This window comes from Chaetodon trifascialis, chromosome 7 (assembly GCF_039877785.1).
Source record: "Chaetodon trifascialis isolate fChaTrf1 chromosome 7, fChaTrf1.hap1, whole genome shotgun sequence".
NCBI classification, from domain to species: domain Eukaryota; kingdom Metazoa; phylum Chordata; class Actinopteri; order Chaetodontiformes; family Chaetodontidae; genus Chaetodon; species Chaetodon trifascialis.
Window position 1 is genome coordinate 9,660,597 of NC_092062.1, and position 21,462 is coordinate 9,682,058.

Sequence of the window (21,462 nt, forward strand, 5' to 3'; positions counted from 1 at the left end):
CATAGCTGTCATTAACTTACAGGGTTCATATTAAAGGACAAAGTGAAGATCATCCAATACAAGATGCACTGAAACCATGTTGAGAAAAGGAAAGCAAAACCTTTTGGATGGTCATTAGGCAGACAGAAAAAGCTGGAAAAAACTGAAATAAACATTAGTCCTTTGGTACCACTCTAAATAATAAATCCATGGATACTTCCTGACCCTGCTGATGATTTCACATTGCTGAGCAAAAAGAAAAAAGATAAGGAATTTATTTTACATCCAAAGGTAATAAGGACCAATAGAAAAAAATAACTCCTACAGCTTTGCTCATTTTTATATTGATGCTTCAAAGAACATAACAAAATTTGTATTTCATTCAGAGTTCCAGATTTCATCATTAAAAACCCCTAACAAATAAGTGCCGGATTATCGGTGTATCTGTGGAGATGCTGGCAATTTTATTAGCATTATGGATTGGAGTTGTGAGACCTTTTAGAGCAGCAGTTTGCTTGATTCCGGGTCATTCATCATTCAACATCTTGAAGAACAGACAGCATACCAGATGTCTTAATAGAGATAAAGCAGACACTATGGAATTCAAATGATGGGACTAACTATGGGATTTGTATGAATACCAGCATATTTAGGAACCAGAGGAAATGAAATAAATGACAAATGTGCACTGGCACCCACAAAAAGGAACGACGTTGACCATGATTAAGTGTAAGTTGGAAGAAAGGTGGCAAAAGCAGTGTGAAGAAAGGAGAACCAGAATATACTATACTATGCTATAATATAGTAAAATATACTGAGTTCAAAGAAAAGTAGTTATGATGAGAAGCACGGGGAGAACCTGGAGAGGAGAAACAACATTTGCTTATGTGAAATAGAAAAAAATAAATAAATACTGAACCTTAAAGAAATAAAGTTGAGCTGTGGCTAATGTGGTCTTTTACAAAGAAGTATTTTCTCTTTTTGTTTCTTTGAGTCTTAGGTGAACTAACTTGATAGGGAGAATATAATGTTGTTTTCATGATTTTTCCCACTCATTTTGTGTTCTTTTGTTTATGAATTCGGTTTGCTAGTGGTAAGATTCCAGAGTCATACTCCATACCAGTTGGTGGTGGTAATGCAGCATAATACTGTTTGTCAATCGTCATAGAATATCAACACGAAGAAGAATGAATCACGTGACTGAGTCAGTTAATTTAGAAAAAAAGAGAAGCCGCGGGCCGCGAGCAGCAAGGCCGCCTTCTCGTGTGACGCATGGCTCACGCTACGGTACGCCATTTGTGTCTAGCAGGAAAAAGCGCGGACAGTGGAAATAGTCGTGTAACAAGGGGTAAGTATATTTTGGCTTGACTGTATTGTCTAATCATTCATCGAGTTGCTCTTTTTGAATAGACAGACGACTCTCTTGGGTGTTTCCATGCACTATTTAGGCAATATAGCTCACTGTTTCGGGGGTCGATGTTAGCCTCCTTTTTGGGCCTCTGTGCTGCCGTCGTTTTCCATGCCATAGAGCGATCTAGGCCCGCCTTTCTCCCGCTGTGATTGGACTACGCAACTGATGTAGCAATTTAATTGGACATGCTCTGCGTATCTCAAATACGGTTTAGAAACATGTCGCTTGTTAGCATGTTAGCTGCGGTAAACAGTAGTCGTATTCACCGCCACTTCCTTTTAATTGTGTTGTAATGCAAGATTCAATTACGCCATGAAAAGAAATTCACTCAGTACTTTACACTTTAATACCGAATGTCTTACGTTGCCGTTGCGGTTTGACGCTTGGTAGTGAAACCGCTGGAGTCACTTTGTAGTGAAACCCAGTAGTTAGCAAGTTGACAATGTAGCTAGCTAAGTTGTTTTCGAAGCCTTTTTCAATAACGACGGAGTTGTACCAAGAGTACCAGTAACACCGGCTTTGTTGTCCATCTTTTATTGCGGTCTTTAGTAGATTCTGCCCAGATACGAACGTTATACTATCTCCGTTCTCTTCAGGGAACGTGATACCGAGTTCCAAACTAAAAACATGGACATTTAAATTTAAACACGATTTAAACCATTAACAATCAACAACAAACATCACTTAATTTCGGAGCAAAGTCAATTTAACGTTAGCAACCAAATAAGCACTTTACTTAAAATCCCAACTTGATATGGTGTCCCTTCTGTTCATCCTTTAGTCGTATTCTACCAAAATACACAGTAGATGGCGGTAAAGAGTTTATTCTTAAAGTTAGACTTGAACTGTAGTGCTCATTGGTTGGCTTTAACAGAGCCCTGTGAGGCCCTAAGATCACTTTTTACATATTCATATATTTACATTTGCTAAACAAATAGGATGAGGCTTGTCAGCAGAAAAAAGGCATGACCCATAGCACACTGAAATCCAGATGGACAGCATCCATTATTGATTCCACAATCTGTATAAAATACGATATTAGATACGAAATTACGATTCAGAAAGACACTCATCACTTAAATACATACATGTGCCGAAAAGAAATATGCAGCCAAACCAGGAAATACAAGCAAACAGAGAAACACAGCACTGAGCTGCCTAGGCTACTGTGAAATGACATTGCATCATTGCCATGAGACATGCTGTGGATCGCATTAAAAGCATACTTCAAAGTTAAGCTATACTTAATACACTATTATTGATCTAATTGTGGCAATGACTGGAGCTCTATTGAATCATATCTACAAGCATGAATCTTATGTCAGTGCTAACCAGCATTGACATATGTATACTCTATGAAATGACTGTGACTTAAGTTGACTTTTTGACATTTTCTCTCATTTAATAAGCAGCCACAGCCAGCTCTCATGCCAGCATGTTTTTACCTAACAATTTGTCTCTGGAAGCACTAGATGGCGACATTTACTTGTGTTAAGTCAGTTAGTGTTGTTGAAAGATCGATCACTTTTCAGAAGCTTGTGGTCAGGCACAATTTTGTGTTTAATGCACTTCTCTTCTTTACAGAATTTTCATTAATTCACTGACAGTGTTTCAGACAGTTGAAGAGTTCAAACAGAAGTTTTGTGTTTTTGTTTTTCTCAGGAGTTTGATTCACCATTGATGACACCAATCAGCTTCACCGTTATATAATAAATTGCAGGATATGATATGGAGAAAACATTGATATCAGGAAAGGAGGCTGCTGAGGATAAAGTGCCTGAAAATGACACCAGTAGGAGGGTGCAGCCAGATGATGTGGCAATGGATGTGGCAATGGAGGAAACTAAAAGAAACTCACCGAGCAGGACTGCCAAGCCTGATGAAGCAGATGAGGAGCTCACCGAGAGACTGCGGCTAGACTGCGTACCTGTAGATGGGGATAACCTCTGCACAATTTGTGGCTTCTCAGCCAAATGTCCAAGATCGCTAAAGATTCACTATGCAAGAAAGCATGGAAATAAGTCAAAGAATACCAACAGATCTGCAAAGCCACCTGAAAAAAGTGAAAATATCTCTGAAGTAAGTCCATCTGAAATCCAGCAGAAAGTAAACATGGAGATGGAAAATGCTGCTGAAGTTAAACAAAACCAGGAGTCTGGTCTTAATGAGCTGAGAACAGCAGCCAGTGACAATGGCATGAACACAAAGACTTTAACTACAAAGGAAGCTGTATTAGACAAACAACAGGCAGATCAAGAGGAAGCAATCAATACCCAGGAGAGAAGAGTAAGCAAGCGAACCCCAAAACCTAAGATTATACATTCCTGCAACTACTGTGGGCAAGAGTTTAGAGACAAGTCCCCTCTAGATGTGCATATCCGGAGATACCACACCAAAGACACCCCATACACATGTGAGTATATGCTATTTTCCAGTTCAGCCAAAGTTGAAATCCAGCCTCAATCTGAGTTCATGCTATTCTAAACATGTTAGATGGTTCAGTCTATATCTGAAGGAGAAATGTTTCATCAAAATATTGATGGATTTTTACCAGTCTTGAGCATTACGTGTTAATCGCATCTACATTCTCTTTCTTGGGGGAATTTTCGCTTAATATAATATTGATGCAAAGTCTTAGTTTTACTTTAAACATAGGCACATGCAGTGCTAAGTTTTTACTATTTCTTCATTCATTGTAATGAGTTATCAATTATGAATGCACCCTATGTTTTGACTGAGTTGGTCTAACTGATGGTTGAAAGGAGAGCTGAAAAGTGCTTCTTTGAAATGTCTTCCAGTTGACGCTGATGAGACCATGGATAAAGAAGAAGAGGCTGAAGATTCTGGCAGCGCTGTGAAGGCCACGCCAACACGAGTGGCGACCAAACGTGCGCTCAGCAGGTTCCAGCTGAAGTGTACAAACTGTGATTTCAGGGTTAGCACGCCTGCATTGCTGGAGAACCATACGCGGATCAAACACCTGGACCAGGGGTGGTACCGGTGCAAATTGTGTAACTTTGTCTCGGCCACAACGGAGTGGATGGAAGTTCACCTGTCCTCAGAAAGCCACATGCAGCAGGAGAAAGGAGAGGAAAGCACCAAATCTTCCTCCTTTGAAGTCTATGTTGAGAGTATAAGCAGAGAGAGCGCTGGAGGTGGTGCTATTATAGATGATATGGCTCAGGTGACTGGAGGAGAAAGGGTGGCTGCTCTGACAGAAGGAGATCAGGAAGCTGAAGAGGCAGTGGAGGGTGCCAAGGCTGTGCCAGTAGAGGAGGAAGATTTAGAGCTTGAACCTCCCATAAAGAAAAGGGGAAGACCAAAACAAGGGTCCACGACCACTTGTGGATACTGTGGCCTGGTAGTGTCTAACGCTACCAACCTCAGTGTCCACGTCCGCCGCAAACACAGCAAGGAGTATGGCTACAGCTGCACTCTGTGCAACTACAGCTGCGTGACCAAAGGAGACATGGATCGCCACTGTATCACAAAGAAGCATGTTAGACGTGCACAGGAGTGTGCAAGTAAGAACTCCGTTAACAACCACACCGGTGCATCACCGCAGGAACCCACAGCTACACCAGCCCAGAAGCCAAATGCAGCACCACAGACAAGTGACAAGGAGCAGGAACCTGACAACACGGCATCCAAGGAACACAGTGGAGATGAGCAAGCTCAGTCAGACACAAGCCAGAAAAAAAATAAATATGACTCTGTTAATGCTTGTAGCCACTGCAGTTTTGTAGCTCAGTCAATCCCTTCACTCCATCTTCACATCAAGAGAAAGCACACCAAAGACTTTGAGTATGTCTGTCTGGCATGTAGCTACTATGCTGTGACAAGCAGGGAAATGTCTCGCCATGCCAACACAGAAAAGCACAAACAGAAGAGCCAGAAATACCTGGAACCACTTGGGGGCGAGGGGCAAAGAGCTTTGGCACTCCCATTAAAGCTGAAGGAGGTCATTGAGTTCGTGGGGGCAAGTTCTAACCCTGAATGTGAACCTCCTAGTCCCACTGAAGTGTCTGAATCTTGTTCTGATGACAGCCAAGCTATGGAAAGTCAGAATGCAACTGCACCCTCAGTCACAACAGAGTCTGTCGATGCTGTGGCTAGTTTGGCTAGCAGTGCAGATGAGAAGCAAGCAGAGAGCCTTACATATTCCAGTGGTGCTGAACCAGATCCAGTCAACCAGACAACTGGACTTGGGGCGCTGCCTGAACCCCAGCAGGCTCCAGCAGAGCTTCAGGCTGCAGTGAGTCAGTCCGCACAGCAAGAGAGCAAGGAGGAAGAAGCTAAACAAGCAGCCGATGAACACTTTAATGCAGATGTGATGATTTTAGGTGCAAAAAGCGACAGCTCTCATTCAGATACACAGATGTCCAAAGCCCCCCCCTTCGATGCCTGCATTGTGTCCATGAAGGCCCTTGCTGAGCAGGAGCAGGCACTGCAAGAAGGTCTGGCTCTAGAAGGGGAGGCTGCTGTGATATGTCTGACTGGAGGATCACCGGTGCCCTCCAACTTCCTTCCCTCCAATTCTGCGTATGTCAAGAAGCTCAAACGCAAGGAAGTGAAGGTGAGAGAGGAAGCCAAAGGAAGCAGCACTCGCATCCGCTGCGATGACTGCGGCTTCATGGCCGACGGCATCAGTGGACTCAACGTCCACATCTCAATGAAGCATCCGTCCAAGGAGAAACATTTCCACTGCTTGGTGTGCGGCAAGTCATTCTACACGGAGAGTAACCTGCACCAGCACCTTACCAGCGCCGCCCACCTCCGCAATGAGCAGAACAGCGTGGAGGAGCTGCCCGAAGGGGGCGCGAGCTTCAAGTGCGTGAAATGCACAGACCGCTTTGAATCGGAGCAGGACCTGTTTTTTCACATAAAGGAGAAACACGAGGAGCTTCTGAGGGAGGTCAACAAGTATGTGTTAGAGGACACGGAGCAGATCAACCGTGAGCGCGAGGAGAACCAGGGCAGCGTGTGTAAATATTGCGGGAAGGTGTGCAAGAGCAGCAACTCCATGGCCTTCCTGGCACACATTCGTACACACACTGGTATGTATCTTGCTTCAGGTTACTCTCACTCTCTTCCTTTTCTTCCTACTTTCTGCGTCTCTAACACATATACACGGTACAATATATATACACCAGTGCAGTATGTGCTCTGTGTAAAAGCAGCTCAAAGCTATCATTCTTCATTTTATGTATTGAATATAGTGAGAATTAAAGGAGTGCCTGAATCCTGCAACCCACAGGAAAAAACACTACACAACAACACGGTATTAGGAAGGTGTTTCTAATTTTTTGTATCTTATCTCTTTCCAAATATTTGAATTAGTGACTTATTAACACATATTTTAGACCTTATTTGGGCTCGAACTCAGATGATTGATCCAAAAAAATGCGTAAATTATTTAACCTCCTGTGACTGATACAGATTGGATTTGTGCATATTTTGGGGCTTTTTAATGCCTTATGAGGACACAAACACATCGAGCTTTACCAAGAAACACGTCACAGGGTAAACAATGATCTTCTTTGCATAGCTGCTGAGCTATTAGGCCTCTGTTTTCAGGTACAACAGTAGTAAGTGGGGAGATACAGCCTCTTCTTTGGCATTTCAAGCTAATGTTAATGCTACTATCTACTGCAGCCAGGTAATAGCTGTTTCAGTAGAGGTGAAGGTAAAGACTGATTGAGCTTCAGACCAGCAGGAGAGACGCTAATGGACCCCAGATTGGGATTCCCTGAACAACACTTGGTCAGAGACATGTGCGACTCATAATTGATGTGTCCATTACCAAGACTCACTTGTAATTATAGTCAATAAGTCTCTGTAAATGTGTTAAAGCTTAGGCTAAAAGCATTGGAGGTCCAAAGAGAGGTGGGCTAATAATTTAAAATAATCAATGCAGACGTATTCAAAGCCTTTAATTTCCCTTGTGTCTGTACGTCCATGTTTGTGTATATGTGTGTGAGCACCCATGCGCCGAGTGAATGTGTGTATATGTCAGCCTTCACGGCTAGCTGATTATGCTCAATCCATTAAGATTTATCTTGTCATTTATAATGCAAAGCAGGGCTGCATTGGCCAGGGCTTGGGCTGGGAAGTGTCCGGCAGGTTAAGAACATAGGGCGCTCCATTACTTCTCCCTGACCATGTGTATTAATTGCTTTAAAAATCAACTTAATGCAGGAACGAGATGTGAGGGCACCATCAATAAATGCCCTTCCCTGCCTCCTATGGTTCACCCCCCTTTCAGCCTAAACTTTAATGGGACTTTAATTGAAGTCCATGCTCTGTGATGTGGGTGTACATGATTGCATGTGTGTGTGAAATGTCTGTTGAATGGGAGATAAAATACGATTGTTTCCACTTTCAGACTCGGTGACAGTGGATGGTTTTTGTAGGTATCGCAGCTTTGTCACGTAGCACTTGCTAGAAAACCCAGACATAATATTCCCTCTGTGTCCTCACTGAATTCTGGTGAAGCACTTAAAACAGTGCGATGATTTCACTCCATTATGTCATCACATGCCCATAAATGCAATGGGCTGAAATGTGTTGCAATAAACCGTCCTGATATGTTGTTACTTCAGTTGTATAAGAAGGGAAGTCAGTGTGTTTGCTGAGCCACAGGAAAAGGTTCATTTGTTGTCCTTATATCTTGTATGTATGCCAGTCACCTTGTGGGGCCAAAGTCAGATTGCTTACTGCTGAAATCAGATTGCTTAAAGCTGTAAGAATTGGAGGTGAAAATCCTGATGATTAATGCTGAGCCACCACTTTCTTCTTATTAACGATTAGTCTATATGTGTTCATAATTCCGTGTCATAATTCTTGAGTTTTGAGGTCACTTACTTAGTGTTACTTAAGAAAATGAAAGGTGTGACACTGAGGTCCCAACAGATAGCGTCCAGTCAAGGGCACATTCTGAGGTTTTAAATGATGAATACTTTGTTGTTGTTTTTTTTTCAGGTTTATCTCTTTTTATTTAATTGAATTATGTTGTTGTTTATGAGATTACTTCTCCACTTTCGTTTATGATGTTCTTATTTGTGGAAGGCACCACTTTCTTTTAATTTTGACAACATATGCCAGTTGTTATTATTGCTAAGTTCCCTCATTACAGTGAATTATTCACCTTTTATATGGTGGTCATTTATTCTGGGAGTTTGTTTGTGGGGCTGTGAAGCTGCACGGTGGGGGTCTGCCAGTTTCTGGGCTGGGAGCATGTCCAGATCCTTTTAATTAAGACCTAGTTTTTATTCACTTGATTAATCAGTGAAATCAGGAGACGGTAGTGGGAGGCTGCACACAGATTTGTCAATTTGTCCCTTAAAGGAACATGCTTGCATTTTGCCAATGAGGGTACAGCTGGAATTTGCATTTTGAGGTAAATTGGTCAGTTTTTCACAGGAGTGAGCTGTCTGACCTCAGACTGAGCCTTAAAGTAATGGGCAGACATGCCATGCATGCACACTCACATACAGCATGTGAAGTGTGTTTTTACGGATAACTGAAAAGTAAAACTGCAAGTGCTCCACTGGCTTGTGTTAGGATTTTTTAAAACTTCAATATGTATACCTTCAGAAACATACAGGGGCTGATACATTTCTAAGAGAAGCTATTTATTTCGTTTTCCTCCAGGGATTTTATCTTCTATCAAGTATAGACACATATTTAGAGCAGCATGCGACATTAAAACCTTCACTGAAAACAACGTCTGCCCCCAGAGGCACTGTGATGAGGGAGGATCTTGTATTAACTTCAAAGTGGATGGACCTTGTAATCCACATATTCTATATTTATTTTATTACATTTGAAGTCAAGTCCAACTCCATTTTGCAACCAGATCCAGACCCAGATGGGCAAAACAGTACATATACGATGCCAAAGGGGTTTTTAAGGATGAAGGATGAGATTTATTTGCATGAGTTTTACCATCACTCACCATCGAACTAATCAGTGCATGGAGGTTTGATGACAAGAAAATGTAGAGGGACCAGATGGAGAAAAGCATGAAAAAGTGAAAGCTGAGTCAAAGTGAAAATAGACTGGGACAAGACAGAAGTATCGACAGCTCTAGATTTAATTGCTGTTTTTCCATGCCAGCACCTCCTGCTGCAGCGGTCGCCGTGCAGACAGTGGAGGGACTGGCGAAACAGTGTGTGCAGCGGGAAATCTCCAGGCTTCAGAAGTCTTTGGATGAGCTGGCACAGGACCACAAGAAGGCACTGGAGGACAACTCGTCTCTCAGGAGGAGGGTTGGGGAGATGGAGCGGGAATTGGCCATACTTCGTGAGGACAATTCATTCCGGTGGGCTAGCCAAAGAATGGCAGAGGGTAAATCCCAGTGGCTGCGGTGACCAGAACTATGAACAGCAGCTTTTAACTCCATCACAAGAGCACTTTCGCCCTCTCCCTGCCTCCCATGACCACTGTCCTGTAGCTCGTCTTCAAGGTGTGCAAAGCCACAGTTTTCACCTCACTTTGCCTCCATCACCAACAGGGAATCCCATCATACCTCTACACCAGCTGTACAACAACGATCAAATGACCATGGATCCAGAAGTCGAAAACCTAATTTTTAGAAGAACGGATGGAATTGAATTGGGATGGGCTGGGCGGCAAATGAGGCCTTCCCAGAATGTAATTCTTAAGTTAACCAAGTTTCTTCAGCACTGCTACAAGGATATTTCAGACTGGGAATGGAAAGACATTAAAACCGTGTTAATGAACGGCTGCGAACTCCCAGGAAAATGGATCTTAGGAGAGAGAGAGAGAGGTTTTACCTTTGGAAAACACTGCTGTACGACTTGCCTTGTCTTTAAGATGATGACAGTGACGTAGCTGGGCAGTAAATTGTTTGGGGGTGCCTGCCGTGTTTTAAATTACACCTTTATTAGAAAATTTGTGTAATCTAGCATATATATATTCATGGGACTCAATGGGTGTATTGTCTATTTCCAAATATTCCATTTTCATTTGTAATCTTTATGCTGGTAAATGGAAAATCCCGGTGATTCTGTACTATTTACTGCTCATATATTTTTTTGTATCTGAAAAATTGATTGTGTTGTTCTACTAATTGGCTATCAGTGTGACATTCTCGCAGGTAGCAACACCCAGCCCACGTAAATCAGCCATGCACAAATTCCCAACTGATAATTTGCTAACAGGTGTGCGCCATTATGAACAACAAAATGAAAACTCATCTGTAACCATTCTCTATCAGTTTTACCCATGAAGTTCAGTTTGTTCATCATGAGGAGTACTAATCAGCTTGTGAAAACAGTTTTATAATCTCCTGTGGCTCTGGAGGAAACTTGCCAAAGTTTGGAAAAATAACCCTGTTCATTTCATCGGGTTTATCTCCACTTGGCCTCGAGAGTTTTTAATAGAAAGTAGGCTTTGAAAGAGGTGGACATTCAGGCAATCGGGGATCTAATGAAAGTTGCTATCACATTGCATTATGGGAAATGAAGCTTGGAGATTTTTTATTATGTATTACCTCCACCAAGGAGGTTATGTTTTCGGTTCGGTTTGTTGGTTTCTGTGTCAGGAGGATTACAGAAAAATTACTTCCCCGATTTCCGTGAAACTTGGTGGAAAGGTGAAGCAAGGGCCAAGGAAGAAGCTATTACATTTTGGAGGGATCCAAACCACACTAATTATTTTTCACGCTGGTTAACATGGTTGGTTTCATATTGCCATTTATGTGTTGCATTTATTACGCTGTACACCTTAAAATCCTGTAGAGGGCAGTGACGTTCGATAGTGAAGAACACAGCCAGTTGTAGAAATACTCCATGTAACAATCCACATTCACGCATACCAGTAATCCTCTGGCACAGCCGACACATGTAGGTACGCAAACATCAGACAGAAAACAGGTGTTATGGAGCACTCGGCGACAGTGGCGCCATGGGAGAGCTAGTACAACTCTAGCGCTGCCTTATTTGTAAAAATGCTTTTTTTTCCCAATTAAGGTGTTTTTTATGGACATGAAAATACACACGTATGACGCAACTGTAGTCACTAAATGATTTGTGTCGTCAGAGTTCTCTATAATGGGTATAATAGATGATGTCCATGTGTGTTAATACTGCTTTGTTCTGTTGTTTCATCATTTGATGTATCTTCAGTTCTGTCTGTAGTTTAACATGATGTTTTATACAGTGTTTGACCGATATAACAATTATTTCAGTAGGCGTATCAGTATTAAGTTACTAAATCATGCTGGTGTGAGGTAATAAGTTTTTTAAATTTGCAAATTTAAGCATGGCTTAAGTGAAACATTTCTTTTATTTCAGTTATTTCTGTGTATTAATGTGTATTTTGTGAGTTCCCTCTACATGGTTGGAGAATACAGCTGCATATTTTAAAAGTTTGCTGTGTTTATATACTGAAGAATTTTCACACATGCCATCAAACTTTGTGCTTGCGAGGGGGAGAGATGCTTTTCTCTCCCTCTCAGCCCTTCTGGCACTCAGTTACAGTATATTTTTTTCTAGATTTATCATGTGAAATTCCCCCGTATATGATCATGTTTAATATTTCTGTGACTTATGGCACCACATTAACCACATTCTAATCCACTCACTGTAATGTAAAATAGATCTATTGGTTCGACTAAAAAAAATGAAAACAATTCGATGGATAAAAATAAATTTGGACTGGATATCTGCAGCCCTTCGCGTGACAGATTGTGATAACTTATACAGTGCTTGTAGGGATGAAAGAAACCGAACAATGCAGACATTTATTTGTATGACATGATCATGCATTATTCTCTTCTTTAAAACCGGAAGATTAAATCCAATGCTGTGGCAGGAGTGTGTGGCATGTGCAAGGCTTAAGACATCACCTTGTGTGTGTGTGTGTGTGTGTGTGTGTGTGTGTGTGTGTGTGTGTGTGTGTGTGTGTGTGTGTGTGTGTGTGTGTGTGTGTGTGTGTGTGTGTGTGTGTGTGTGTGTGTGTGTGTGTGTATTGAAACACTGCATGAGCTTCTCCTCTCAGGAAATGAATTAGTCATTCCCTGTCTCATGTGGGATGTGAGGGAGCCACATCGCCCCTATGTGGATGGCAGTATTAATTTAACATGACACTGCATTGATGGTCAATTTCAGTTTCACGGAGGCTGTTTAAGTGGAGTGGTGGAGTATTAATGTGATAAGATGTGAGAACTGAGGGACGTTACATCTCTCCTTTCTGCCATGTCTCATACTCAGCCAGCCATCTGGACAAATCAGCTCCCAACACGCCTCCCTCTCACCTCAACTTTAGGTTGTGTGTGTGTGTGTGTGAGTGAGAAGGAGAGAGCATGATTGTCTCTCCCTCTGTTTGTCCATGGGTGATTATGTTTTGTGAATTTAATGTGTGTGTGTGCATGCACATGCAGGTGGTGTGAGGTGGGGTTCTGCATCTAGATATAGGTATGTGTAGGTGTGATGGTGGGTTTGGTGTGAGTGTGTATGCCAGTCCTTTAGTTTTTTTATGGGTGTTGATGATTGTGTTGCGTGATTTTTTTTTTTTTAAGTGTGTGTGTGAACGTGTCTGCACATTTAGGTGTGAAGTGTATAGTTATGTATAGGGATTTCATGTGTTATTCTGCCTTTATTTGTTCTTGTGTATGTGCCTTTGTGTGCACTGATAGTTGTGTGTGTGCGTGTGTGTGTGTGTGGGGGGGGGGGGTTATTGGAGGGACATGTGAAATGAAGAGGCTGGCTTCGCTTGTGCCCATGTGTGGACCCCCGTCCGCCCCCCCGCCCCCTGTGTTTATGGGCCTTGTTAGCACAGGCTTGCCTTTCAATCTTCGTTACTGGCTTAAAATTCGATGTGTCGTACTTCCAGCTCACAGCAAGTGAACCGTGTATGAACGAATTAGTAATCTACACAAAGTGCTTAATCAAATCAGCAGCTGCCCCTGGAATAAATATTGTAGAACGTCTTGGGATATTCACTGCGAGAGGGTGAGGGTTTGCTCAAAGATGCGTGTGTGGATATCATATCATACCAGGCTGCCACTTAGATTGCAGTGTCGCACTGTGTAATGCTGGCCTAAATCTGGCTCCGCCAGCCAAACAAACTATCTATTTTATCCAAATGCATATGTTTAAGTTTGGCGAACAAGTACAGGCTTTAGCAAATTGTTTGGCTGAATTTAAAGTTTGGTAAACCACCTGAGCAGCTGATTTAGTCTAACATAAACAGCCATTTCTGATATGCCCGGTTGTGAAAGACCCAGCTTACTCTTTTAACTTGAGCCACTGTGTTTGTGCGTCACACAGATAGCGGAGGCATCAGCCCTCGCAGATCTGCTCTTAAATGACTGATTGCATGCAAAGACTCTGCCACTCTTTCAAACGCTACCCCGCCCTATGGACTTATTAATGACAATAATTAGGGAGAAACCTCCCCACGAAGCCCGCCAGAGTGATTAGCGCTTTAATGATGGAATGGGAGGTAGTGAGCGCACACAGAATTGATTTACGTATTCGCCCTGACCTTTGGAATCCAATTTACCCATCCACAGGCAAAGGAAGAGTAGGTAAGAGATGAAGGAGAGTGACAAGGATAGATAGAGAGTGAAAGAAGAGATGCCTCGCACTTGGAGTGTGACTGTAGTTTTTATGGGGACTGTAGTAAAGACATCTGTTTGGATAAATCTGAAATCATTTTGTGAAGTAGGTTGAAGTGCTAGCACAGAACTAATAACAGTCTTACATGCCAGGCATTGAAAAATGATCTGTAATTTAAAATCAGATTTCTCCTCAGCAGTTATTCAGTCATGTTTTATTAAAATTGCCACTTCTGTCTTTCAAACATAATATTATTGTTGGATATGAACTCTCTTTACCTTGTTTTGCAGGATCCAAGCCCTTCATGTGTAAGATCTGCAACTTTGCAACTGCTCAGCTCGGAGACGCCAGGAACCACGTGAAGAGGCACCTCGGCATGAGGGAGTACAAATGTGACATCTGCGGGTGAGTCACGTCTTTTAAAATGGATTAAAGACACTTAATACAACGTGCATGTAAGATTTAGAGACACAGGGCGGTCCAACCGTTAGAGACCTGCACATTCAAGCTGAAATTCTGGTACTTTTCCACCCTTTAAGAACTTGCGTACCCCTAGTTAAGTATTTCAGTGTTTGTATGTTCATGTTAAACTGATAATTTGATAATTTATTTAGTCTAATCAGATAAGTTTGGGATAAGTAAATGAGCATTCAGATGACCTGCTGCTAATGGTGTAGTATGGTGTCTAATGGTATAATTTGGTAGAATATCCAAAGGAGGGTTGAAAATGAGAAGCAAACACCAGCGAGAGCCAGTGAGTGGTTGTAGGAAGGTTTCACGGTGGTGTCTGAGGAGCGATCTGCTGCAATTATCTATTGTACAGCCCGCTTGAAATTGCATTTGTCTTAAGCTAATTCATAATTCAATCCAATTTAACCCTGCCTGACCACAACAAGAGAAGTGCCGCTAATCTGATGTAGATTGTGAGATTTCAGTCTGTATAAAGAACATTAAAATCTTCCACAGGCTACCTCAACCAGCTGCTAATACAAAGATCGAAAATCAATTGTATGTCTACGTATGAATGCTGGCCTCCTACACTGAGTTCAAATTCTGCTTCAAAAGGATGAAAACATATCGATGTGTGTGGTGGTTTTCTGTTTTCATCATGTACAGTAAAATCAAACTCGAAAGGTTGAAACTCTAAATACATACAGTAGGTTATTATTTATTCAGGCAAGAAAATGACCAATTTAAAGGCATATCATATTGATCATAGCTGGCCACAGTCCAGCAACAGTCCAGAAATATTTAGTAATGGTGTCTTAATATGTTTCTCAGACCTTTAACTGCTCCCAGGCCTTTCTTAAAAAGACAAATGTGCTCCTAGTCAGCATTCCTCACAAATTAAATTAAAAGAAATACTTTATTTTACCTTCTTTTCTGTTTCAGCTGTACAAATAATCTTAACTGGAAGTTTATGTTGGAAACCACAAGCCTATAAATACCCAGTAGTGCAAGAGTACAGTTATTATCCCACTACCTTCTACCCCCTACATGTAGACCATATGTTGTGTTCAGATCGTTTCATTCCCGTGGTAGACCTCCTCACTGCCTTGCCATGTTCAAATGGACGTGTTAAGCTGTTTAACATGCAGTCGGGGAATAGAGTAAATTGTGGGATTTCCAGCTTTGTGCCATCGAGCTTCTGCGGCTACACACTCGCTAAGATGAAGACATATGTAGAGTTATTAGTTTCTCCCTCTGTGTAATTCTGTGTAAACCGTTCCATTTAGTTCAGTCGCGGGCCGATTTTGTTCCTCTAAAGCTGAGCAGAGCGAATGTGTTTATTTGCTCCCGCTGATGTTCGCAAACATATTACAGCAGGAGCAAACAAGCTTTGGTTTAAACACAGCTTCTCCTTTAATGAGAGGAAAGGCTCATGTTTCACAAGCCCTCCAGCTGAAAACCCTCTTCTCCCAAGTGCTGCAAATGTGTTGGGCTTTTGACCAAGAGTCTAGCCATACACACGCACACACACACACACACACACACACACACACACACACACACACACACACACACACACACACACACACACACACACACACACAAACACACAATACATACAGAGCGGTTCTCCAATATGCCTTTAAATGGGACTACTAAATACAGCCCCTGGTTTCACAAATCATGCGGATGGAGGAGCTGTGTGCTGCTAGTGCCAGCCACTGGTGACAAATCGGCCCTGTGTGTGCTTTCAGTACTGACTGATCACCAGGCCATCCCTCCTCTTGACTAAAGAGCAGCAAACACAAAGAAACCCCCAGAAACACCCTCATTAAGGCCGGAGCCATACATACACACAGCCTGCTTCCCTTCCCAAACTTTCCACGTTTGATGATGTGTCCTTAACCTGAATCTAAAGCATGTTGCTAATGGATGGCCATGATTCAGGCATAATGTGGAAAGTGAGATTATAGTGCGATTAAGTTCTGTGTCTTCCTGCAGATGCTAATGATGGGGCAACATTTTGCGGTACCAAAAAAAGTTTTTTTCCCAGATATTTGTTTAGAATCGTCATAAATAATTTCAGATTATACGAGTTTGGACTGCTTTTTTATTTACGATATAAAATTTGCGTTTCATTAATTTATTTCATGCTAACAGACTCTTACACCTCCACGGGGCATGTAGTTTTGTTGGTTTAGTTTATTGCCACTTTGGTCAGAGCAGCACCTCAGCGTATTGTTTATGTGTGTTTTTCTGTCTTTTCCTTACCTAAAAAAAAAAAAGCTCTCCCCCACTCCCATCGATTGCCGTGTTTCCCTTGTTAAACTTTCAGACTAGAAGATTACCATGGCCCTGACAACGTGAGCGAATGGATGTGCTGCACCTCGGCTGTCCACCTCACTTTACCTTCAGCTCACTGGTCTCTTCTCTGGAGCGGGGGGAACTTGTTGATAGTTAAAGATCATATTGTTGTGGCATTTAATTAACAAATGCAAATGCAAGGCCAGGACAGATTGGAACCCTTGACCATGCTGCCAATCAAACCTGAGTGGGCTGGTCAGTGCCTCGCTCGTCATCGCCAACACTTTATAGGCTTTCTGTCTCTGCCTCACCCTTTCTCCCACTTCCTCCAGATGTGTGTTTGTCCACCTTTCTACCGATCTGTTTGCCTATACATATGTGTCTTTATTTTGAAACATGCTAATCTGTCTTAATTTGCCTATAAAGAACTCAACTTAAGGTGCAAAAGCAGCAGAAAAACACAAATTGGCTGTTAGCATGCACGATAAGATTTCTCATATTTAATTGGTTAAAAAAAATCCTCCAGCGTGTGAGACGGCAGATTCTTGCGGCGTGTTTTGTCCACAGTGGGGCTCGGCCACTTAATGAGCCTCCTCCTCCTCTCCTCCATCATCTAACAGAAAGGCCCTGGATTCAGCATTTCCACCCTCCCGCTCTCTCGTCCTCCCCAAAGATGCAATGGACATCCAGTGCTGTTGTAGGTGTTAAATTATGCATAAACAGTGTAAATGCTTTGAGGCATTGGTTTAATATCTTAGCCCAGGCCTTAGAAGTATTAACACTATCACAGACGTGGATTGTCCTCTTGTGGACTGCCGTTTTATGATTATGGGTCATAAGCTGCCCATTTCCTAGTGTCACTTCAGGAATTTGAGCAAAACTTAAAAACCGTTGCTTTCTCACAACACAAAAAGTTTGCAACGTGCTAAAGTTTGTCTTCTCTGTGGAGGAGGCTGCATTGTGTTTTCCCCTCCCTCCCTTCCTTGTCTCAGTTTTCTTGACTTAGTGTTGGAGAGAGTATATATAGTCATGATTTCATGTTGGGTGTTGTGTGTGTGATTTGACTGTTAACAGGATGGGGCTGGCTCATGTCAGGGTTTTTATGTCCCCCCTGTCTTGTGAGATTGTCTGGTCTGTTCCCAGAATAGCCCATCAGTTCCGCCCTGCGTGGCTCATCCGCTGTAATGTGCCTTAATGCCCGGGCCTGTATGAGTAGTGTGAGGCCTGGCAGTGACAGTGGAGGAGCATCTTAGCTTGCTGCTTATCCAGAGAAAGCCGTCACTTAACTCAGCCCCTCTATTGTCTATCCACACCCCTCTCCTTCTCCCCTGACGTGATTCTCTATAATCCTCAAACAGATTCTGGTTAGAACTCCCTGAGAACTATTTTTATGTTTTTTTTTCCTCCCATTTAAACATTAATGGTTGTTGCAGATGAAGAGAGGGATCCCTATGAGGATGATTATAATGTCACTCCACTGATCTCCCGCCGCCCCGAAATAATTGTACATCATCGCTTCATAACGTGTCAGAGGGACACGTTGGTGGCGTGCAATTAAAACCGCAGAATATAATACACCAAATTACTGCCTGTCAGGCCTATGAACAACACACTCGGTATTTGAGTTACACTTAATCATCACGTACATTAGCGATTTCGCTAAGATCCCTCCTTCCCCACCCCATCCCCTCCGCTCATACAGTACATCAAGGGCGTGAAACACACTGCTCCTTACAGGCTGAGGGATTGTGTCTGTGATACAACAGCTTTAGGGTAGCTCCATATTTATGTTAGAGTTAGACCTTTTCAGAGCTCATAATGTCCTAAATGATTTAGCCGTGTGTGACCGAGAGCATGCACCATGTGCTGGCAGGAACTGAAAGGCGCAATTCTGAGTTCATTAACACACATGTAAACACTGAATATTTTCCTCCAACGATTCAGATTCAATAAGCCTTTTGTGTTTGCATATTTCACTCGTGCTGTTATCAACCTTCAGATGCCTGTAAATATGCAGTTGCAAGCATGTAAAGTGAGAACATATAAAAATGAAGTATGACCCCCTCGTGGCAAACTACCCCCAATCTTTTTTTTTTTTGTATTTGAATATGCCTCATAATTTTTTTTTGTCCTACGCCTAAAAGTTAGCAAACTAATTTTGACCCACCGGTTGTGTCCTCCAGTGTACCCCTGAACTTCTGTACAGGTATAATAGCAAACATATATTTATATGTCCACTGTGTTTACTCCTTATTTAAATATGCATACTCCTTTTTTTACTTGTTTTATCCATCTAAATTATAAGTGCTCCTCAGACACAGGACCCGGTATTCATCCCCGTCTGGATGATGTATTAATGTTTACTGCTTCGGACACCTAAGAGTTTATGTCCGGGAACATGGTCCTTGTCAGTCAGCGTAGTCCCCTTCACCAAAATAAACACATTTTGCTCTGATGCATTTAACTAAATTTAGTGTGCCATTATCGGAAATGAAATAAGTAACGCTAAAGGTCATTTGGAAAATAATGCAGAAAGGCTGGTCTGGAAAGGTTAAGTATGTGACGGAGCTGTTCTGATGATAACGAGGGCTGCGTATGGCTTGGAGAGCTCGGCATCCCGGTTTGACTCGGCACTCTGCGATCGCTCTTTATGACCGAGACAGCTTTACAGCCCGTTACCCCCCATAACACGATAAAGCGCAGCATAATGGATTGGATGTGTTTAGTAGCCTTGGGCTGATGTTTGTAAAATTAATGTTTTTTGCAATAGAAACACACTCATGCACAAGCCCACATGCACACACAGAAAAAGGCAAGAGAGAAAAAAGAGAGGAGAGAGAGAAATCAATTCTAGACAGCTTCGATGTATCAGTATAAATCCACCAGTGTACAGTTTTACACTTTTTATACTTGTTTTGGAGCCGGATTGTCAAACTTTATTTCCTCACAAGTGACATGTCCTCGCAGATATGTCTCTGCTGAAGAGATGACAACAAACATATGACTTCATTAGCCGAGTTTGGATTGTAGGCCCAATCCTCGGCAGAAAGGCGGCGGATGCAATTAAATTTGTGTTACAAATTACTGCACAGTTACTTGAGGGAGATGAAGTCTGTTTGCTCAGTCCGTCTTATGATGGTGAAAGGATGCTTTTTGCTTCTGAAGAGTTTGAATGGGACCCCACTCAGCATCTCTGAGAAGCCAGAGACAAAGAGAGAAATCTCCGTCAGCAGATCAGTCCTATTAGGTTTTAATAACAATCTCATATTCTTTAGTGGGCCCAGAACGGGGCCCTGGGGGCTTCATAATCAGAGCATTTGCCTTTAATCAAAGACAAACAAAAACAAACAGTGGGTCCAGACGCTAAACGGCAAGATCAGTAGTTCAGCAAGGGAGCCAACACAGCACATAGGCTTATGATAGCAAGTTGTATTGCTACTAGTCTTAAGTTAAGAGGCTATTGTCTGCTCTGGTTATGATCTCAGTAGCATCTAAAACATTAAACTTATTGTGGTCTCAGCTTTTTGTCTTTGTGTTTTTGTTAAATCTCAACTTTTAAGACTTGCAGGACACCAATAAAGTAGCAGTAATGAGCAGTAGTAATTTTTGCCTTACGAGACCCTATCTTGATAGCATTCATACACTTTGAATTTACCCTCTAAAGATTAGCATCCGCTAACAAGGCGAATCGGCTCCTTTCACTAGAGAAACATGAGTAAAGTTTGCACCCTCCACCCCAAACCAGGTCCCTACAAAAGAAGTAGAAACTTTATCCTTTAAAGTAGTTGAATTATTTTAAAAAAAGTTGCTGAACAATCCATTCTATAGAGCTAATCGTGTCATAGGTATATTGTAGGAGAAAAAAAAATAAAGAAGGGAAAGTTAATGAGTGATTAACAACAGCAATTAAAAGATGAAGAGCAAGGCAGATGAAAAAAGGGGTGTAATTAAAATATCAGTCCTCTCATTGTCAGAAGTGCGAGTGTCATCCATTGTGCTCTTATTAAAAAGCTGGGTGGAGGGGAAGGAGCAAATGCTTAATTCCAGCAGCCCAAAGTGTCTGGTAATCTGCCCATGGATGGAGCTGGAAAAGGCTGTAACTCATGTTTAAGTGTTGGGGCCGTGTCATTGCAGGTTCACAGTCATGCATTTCTGTGTTGACACCCATCGGGGCAGGGGATATTTGGCAGTCAGGAGTAATTTAACTTAATTAATGGGATGCATATTTGATGGAGGAATAAAATATCCCGGCTCAGCAAAGTGGAAAAGGGGAAAGATTTAGTGGGAGTTAAAGGTGGAGGGGAGAGTAATTTGTGCGTTCAGTTACCGGCTGCTTGAGAGACAGAGAGGGAGAGAGAGCAAAGGAGAGAAAGAGAGAGAGAGAGCGGGTCGAGGCTGATAAAGATGGCAGCCGGCAAAGAGGAGGAAGGGAAGGGGAGGATGAGAGATGGATGGTTGACACAAAGCTGAGTTGATGTGTAGAGGGGAATGGGCTGTCCCTCCATTGAGAGGGCCATCAGACTGACAACGCTTGATTTAATTGATATCCGGACTCAGTCCTCTCCCAGCGCAAACAGACACATTACGCTGGTTTGCAAACTTGTAGCAGAGCTGCCGGCTGCCAAAGGCCTTTTTAATATTCATGAGGGGGCTTTTAAGGGTGTTCGGCAACTGTCTCCTCCCTCCGCCGCCGCCGCCACTGCCACCCGCTTCCCAACATGTCTTCACTAC

General features: G+C 42.4%; 1 protein-coding gene across 1 annotated transcript in view; it reads left to right on the forward strand.

The window, feature by feature from the left end:
• Positions 1-1,190: 1,190 nt before the first annotated feature.
• The window catches only part of znf407 (zinc finger protein 407), a 138,745-nt gene continuing 118,473 nt past the window's right edge, over positions 1,191-21,462 (forward strand). The window contains exons 1-4 of the mRNA XM_070967118.1: positions 1,191-1,327; positions 3,053-3,803; positions 4,189-6,447; positions 14,268-14,382. Coding sequence (XP_070823219.1) covers positions 3,119-3,803; positions 4,189-6,447; positions 14,268-14,382 — 3,059 coding nt within the window. The 5' untranslated portion in view covers positions 1,191-1,327; positions 3,053-3,118. The remainder of the gene's footprint in view (positions 1,328-3,052; positions 3,804-4,188; positions 6,448-14,267; positions 14,383-21,462) is intronic.